At 70.6% G+C, this 6,019-nt stretch overlaps 1 protein-coding gene across 1 annotated transcript in view; it reads right to left on the reverse strand.

The window, feature by feature from the left end:
• Positions 1-4,072, reverse strand: part of LOC113963040 (anoctamin-8-like) — a 6,887-nt gene extending 2,815 nt beyond the window's left edge. Inside the window, exons 1-3 of the mRNA XM_027673827.1 lie at positions 3,965-4,072; positions 1,144-1,254; positions 311-443 (exon numbers count right to left, since the gene is read on the reverse strand). Of these exons, the coding sequence (XP_027529628.1) occupies positions 311-443; positions 1,144-1,254; positions 3,965-4,064 (344 nt within the window). The 5' untranslated portion in view covers positions 4,065-4,072. The remainder of the gene's footprint in view (positions 1-310; positions 444-1,143; positions 1,255-3,964) is intronic.
• Positions 4,073-6,019: the final 1,947 nt, after the last annotated feature.

Here is a 6,019-nt window from a genome sequence, read left to right on the forward strand (position 1 = left end):
GGGGGGACATGGATGGGGGGACATGGCTGGGGGGACACAGCTGGTGGGACTTGGCTGGGACATAGATGGGACGTGGCCGAGGGGACATGGATGGGACACAGCCAGAGTGACACGGTTGGGGGGACGTGCCTGGGGGGACACAGCTGGGGGGAGTTGGCTGGGACGTGGCCAGAGGGACACGGCTGGGGGGACATGGCTGGGACACGGCTGGGACACGGCTGGGACACAGCCAAGGGGACATGGATGGGACACAGCCAAGGGGACATGTCTGGGACTCGGCTGAGGGGCCGGGGGGGCGCGGGGAGCCCACCTCTCGTAGGTGGCGGTGACGAAGAAGGCGTAGACCCGCGTGTGCTTGTGGTGCCGGACCTGCACGATGAGCTCGGGGATGCCCAGGCGGATGTGGTTCAGCAGCCACAGCAGCGTGTGGTCGTCCGTGGTGTCTGTGGGGGGACCGTCAGCCACGGGCCACGGCCCCCACAGCCCTCCCCAGGGCCCCATCCCAGTCCCCACCCCTCCAGATACCCCCCACCCCTCCCCCAGCCCCCCTCCCAGTCCCCCCCCCTCCAGATACCCCCCCATCCCTCCCCAGGGCCCCATCCCAATCCCCATCCCTCCAGATACCCCCCATCCATCCCAATCCCCACCCTTCCAGATAACCCCCATCCCTCCCCATGTCCCTCATCCCGGTCTCCCATCACTCCATAAGTCCTCAATCGCTTCCCACGTCCCCCGTCTCTCCCCATGGCCACCATCACTTCCCACATTCCCATCCCAGTCCCCCTCCTGATTTCCATCCTTTCCCACATCCCCCACCCCTCCCCATGTCCCCATCCTGGTTCCCATTCCTCCTCACCCCCCCATCATTCCCTGTGTCTTGTATCCCTCCCCAACAACCCCTTCGATCTCCATGTTCCCCATCCATCCCGACATCCCCCATCCCTCCCCACGCTCCCATCCCTCCCCATGTCCCTCATCCATCCCCACATTCTCACCCCTGCCGAGCTTCCCCATCTCTCCCCACATCCCACATCCCTCCCCGTGTCCCCTGTCCCCATCCCTCCCCACATCCCACACCCCCCATCCCTGCTGCTCCCCCCCCGGGTGCTCCAGGTATCCCGGGTTCCCCGGGCACGTCCCTACCCGGGAAGGTCATGAGCACGTCGCAGTTCTCGGTGGGCACCGTCTTCATCCAGGCCTTGTGGGACATGATGTAACGCCCGGCCTGGAGCAGCCGCTTCCCGAAGAGTTTATCTGCCGGGGGGAGGGAAGGGATGAGCAGCCGCGGGATCCCGTGGGGTATCCCTACCCCACACACACCCCTGGGAACCAGATCCCAATCCCCGATGAGTCACGGGGCGAGGGCGGGGACCCCCGGTTCGTCCCCGGCTGTTCCCGGCGCGGCCGCGGCCGGAGGTCACGGCCCCGCTCCCGGTGACGCTGCCCCGGGCTCAGGTTTCTCCTTCGGCGGCTCCGGGTGCCCAAAACAGCCCCGGGTGCCCAAAACAGCCCCGACAGCTGCCGGGGAGGAGCCGCCAGCGTGTCCTGGCACCCCCGGGGTGCCGGTGCCGCGGGGACGTCCCGGGGTGCCCCCCTGAACCCCCCCTAAAAGCGCTCACCTCTGCCCGTAGCCCCTCGGCGGGGCCGGGATCCGGCAGGGCCGCGGCTCCGAGAGATGGAAAACCGCAGGAAAAATGGGGATGTCGAAAAAAGCAGCTGGTCTCCATGGAAACCCGTGGAGGCCCCGCGCCGCCGCGGGGAGGTGGGATGGGGACAGTCCCCACAGTCCCCGGCGGGTGCCAGCGCCGGGACACGGCCCCCGTCCCACTGTGGGGCGGCCACACCGCTGGGACACGCGGTCCCCGAGCCCGGTGTCCCCATCGCACCTCCTGGGGCGGGTGGGGACAAGGGACATCCCAAAATCCTGCCCCGGGATGGCAGGATGGGGCTTCCAACGGTGCTGGGGTCCCACAGGACTCCGTTTCTCCCAGGCCAGCCCTCTCCCTGCCTCGGTGTCCCCTCCTCAGCCGGTGCTGCCCAGGGGATGTCACGGCCTCTCCAGCTGCCCCAGGGCTGGGAAGGTCCCCGGGTTCCGCAAAAACAGGAAATGCCGAACCTGCTCCGGCAGCTCCTCCCAGGGAACGCACCTCAACTCCGGGCACCCCAGCTCTGGGCACCCCAACTCCGGGCACCCCCTGACCCGCCAGGAACCCCCCGGCCGGGCTGAGACCTCCCAAACTCATCGCCCGAGCTGCTGGGCTCTGAAAGGCCGCCCTGTCCCGGCTCTGTGGGTGGGAGTTGGGGACAGTGCCAGGCTGCCGTGCCAGGCTGCCACCCCCGGAGGGGCACTGGTCCGGCATCCTGGGCATGGCCATGTTCTGCTCTGCGCTGCCGGGGTGCTGGGTGGGCACAGGGTGCTGGGCTGCTTAGGTACCAGTGTGCCAGGGTGCCGGGGTGCTGCGGTGCCAGGGTGCTGTGGTGACGAGGTCCTAAGATACCAGGGTGTTGGGGTGCTGGGCTACCAGGGTACCAGGGTGCTGAGGTGCCTGAGCGCTGGGGTGTTGTGGTACCGGGGTGTTGGGGTGCCCGAGTACCGGGGTGCTGTGTCCCGGGGTGCCAGGCGGGCACAGGGCGCCGGTGGCCGTGGCAGAGCTCCCCGGGTGACGCCGGCGGGCTGAGCTCACCACCCTGAATTATTTATGTCCTGCCGGGAGTGGTGGCACCGGGCACGGGTGGCAGCTCTGGGCACCGCGGGGGCCCGGCCCTGGGCATGGCCACGCCGGCACACGCGTGGGCAACCGGGGCGATGCCCGGCGGGCACCTACACCCCGAGGGCTCGGGTGCAGGTGCAGGGAGGGTTTCCCTGCCCAAGGTCATGGGAAAAGAGGGGTCCCCAGCGCCCCTCCTCTGGCTGGGGTTGGGGGGTGACCCACCTTCGTCCCGCTCCGGCCATGGGTCCCTCAGGCCCCACTGCCCCCCCAGCACGCGGTGCCGTCCCCGAAGCCGCACGAGGGCTCCGTGGGGACGGGGCACGGTGCCCCAGCCAGCGCCGCCCCGCCGTGCCCCCCTCCCGGGTGTCCCCGTTGGCCCCCGCGGCCCCCCGTGTCCCGGCACGCCGGCGGTGCCGCTCACCTTGGCTCCCGGGATAAGGTCACCGGAGCTGCAGAGTGGCGGGGACGGGCACGGGCACGGCCCCGCCGCCGAGAGGAGCCCGCGGCCACCGGGGACGGGGCGTTCGGGGGAGCGGCCGCGTCTCGGGGGGGGGCACGAAGTGGGTCACCCACCCCCAGGCGGGAGTCCCGCTCGGTGGCACAGCGGGCAGCAGGCCCTGCCTGCCCCCCCCCCAGCCCGACCCCGCCACGCGGACCCTCAACCAGGGGGGTGTCACCTGTCCCAGCGCCACGCGGGGGGGGGACCCCAACGACAGCTTGGGGACCCCGACCCAAAGCCTCCACCCTGCACCACCCCTCTGCCCTGGGGTACGAAGCTGGGGGGAGGGACACCGGCCTGCCCGGGATGGGTGGGGGGGCAAAAAGACTTTCTCGGGGTGGGGGGTGACACGGGGGGTGCGTGGACGCGGTGCTGGGGTGGTCACCGGTGCGTGGGGGACAAGGAGCTGCACGTGGAGCCCATCCCGGGGGGCACGGAGCTGTCCCGGGGGGACACACACGCACAGCCGCGATCCCCAGAGAACTGCAGACCCCCCCCGCCCCGGCGCGGGACCCCCGGGGGTGGCACACGGAGCTGTCCCGGGGGGATGCTCAGAGAGCCCCGCCGGGAGCACCGGCCCCCCTCCGCGATCCCGGCGAGCCGCATCCCGGCCGACATCCGCATCGAGCCGCAGGGAGCTGCCTCCCCCCGCCCTCCCCGTCCCCCCCCGCGTCCCCCCCGCCGCCGCCCGCACCCCCCCCCCCCCCCCCCCCCCCCCCCAATCCGCCCCGGTCTCCACCCGGTTCCCCCGTACCCAGGACGCCGGTGGGGGCCGCCGGTTCCGTTCGCTCCTCCCCGGCCGGGGCCCGCCGGGGCCGGTCGCCGTCCTGAGCTGCGGCCGCCGGCTCGGGCATGGTGCGGGGCTCGGCGGCGGCGGCGGCGGGGGCCGGTGCATTGGGGCCGCCGGGGCCGCCGGGGCCGCCGGTGCCGCCGCCGGTGCCGCCGGTGCCGGGCGGGAGGAGGGACAAAGGCGGCGGAGCGGAGCCCGAGAGCTCCCGGCCCCTTTAATGCTCTGGTTGGCCGCCGTCTCCCCAGCGCCGGTCGCACCGGCCACGCGTGTCCGGCCGCGCCCCGTGGGGGGGTCGTGGGGGAGAGCGGGGGGGCGGCTCAGCCCATTCAGAGGAGCGTCGTGGCCCCCCCGGTGTCCCCACCCCACTCGGGGTTACCCCGTGTCCCCCCAGTATCCCCCCACCCACCTCGGGGTTACCCCACGTCCCCAGCGTTCGTCCCCCCCTCAATCCTCCCCTGTACCCCCAAACCCCCCCTTACCCTGCCTGTCCACGGGGCTGCCCCGCAGCCCCCCCCCTAGTGCCCCCCGGGTCCCCCAGTGCCTCCCTGTGCCCCCCAGACCCCCCCAGTGCCCCCCCCGTCCTGGCACGATGCCCGGGAGAGGCGGTTCCCAGCGAGGGGGGGCCGGTAACCCGAGCGGGGCGTGCGATGTCCCCCTGACATTTCGGGTGACCCCCCATCCCCCAGTCTGCCCTCACACACACTCGTAGGGGACCCCCGCAGCCCCCCCCCGCAGAGCTGGAGGGTCCTGCCCTCCACGTGCACCCTGTGAGCCCCCCCGGCACTGTGGGCATTGGGGTGGGGGGCACCCCTGTCCCAGGTCCCTCTCAAGCCCCCCCCGAGCTCCCCCCGCGGCTATTTTGGGGCAGGGGCCGGGTGCCAGCGAGGCTGGTTGGTGCCACCAGGAGCCGTCCCTCCCGCTGGGATCTCAGCTGGACCGGGGGGGGGGGACAGTTTCAACGGGGGGAGGACAGGATGGAGTGTCTCCAGGCCTGGCCACTGTCCCTGTTTTGGGAAAGGGGGGGGGCACAGGAAAAGTTGGACACAAGGGTGGGGAGGGGGCCCCGAGGCCTTGCAGGGCTGTGCATCCAAATGACCCTGAACCCCCCCTCCCGGGAGACCCCCTGATCCCACCCCTCATCCCTGGACTGTGGGGGATTTGGGGGTGTCCACAGGGATTTAGCAGAGGAGGGAGCATTGATGGTCTCTGGTATCCTGGGAATTCCAGCGTCCTGGCCAGCATCCCTGCCTGCATCCCTGGCAGTGTCCCTGTCTGAATCCCGGGTTGAATTCCTGTCTGTATCCCGGCCTGTATCCCGGCCTGTATCCCTGCCTGTATCCCAACCTGTATCCCTGTCTATCCCAGCCTGTATCCCTGCCTGCATCCCTGTCTGTATCCCAGCCTGTATTCCAGCCTGTATCCCTGTCTATCCCAGCAGGCATCCCAGCCTGTATCCCTGTCTGTATCCCAGCCTGTATTCCAGCCTGTATCCCTGTCTATCCCAGCCTGTATGCCTGCCTGCATCCCTGTCTGTATCCCAGCCTGTATCCCTGTTTCTATCCCAGCCTGTATCCCTGCCTGTATCCCTGTCTATCCCAGCCTGTATCCCTGCCTGTATCCCAGCCTGTATCCCTGCCTGTATCCCTGCCTGTATCCCAGCCTGTATCCCTGCCTGTATCCCAGCCTGTATCCCTGTCTCTATCCCTGCCTGTATCCCAGCCTTTCCCGGCCACGCCGCTGTTGCTCCTCCCCTCTCCAGCGCCTTTGTCTACACGACCACCCCCCCTCTCGGCCCCCTGCGCTTACCCGCCCTCCCCTGGTCCCCCCCCCCGAAACCCGCTGCAAACCGACCCGAGATTTTGGGGACCGGGAAGGGGAGACCCCCCCAGAGCAGGGGGATCACTCGGTCCGGCTGCCCGGACCCCAACCCCTGGGCCCCCCCCAAACTTGGGTCCCGCCAGGGGGGTGGGATGGGGACAGGGATGGGGGGCCAAATGGGATGTAGGATGGGGGGCGGGA

Source organism: Neopelma chrysocephalum, unplaced genomic scaffold, assembly GCF_003984885.1.
Source record: "Neopelma chrysocephalum unplaced genomic scaffold, ASM398488v2 Primary Assembly neopelma1_187691, whole genome shotgun sequence".
NCBI lineage: Eukaryota > Metazoa > Chordata > Aves > Passeriformes > Pipridae > Neopelma > Neopelma chrysocephalum.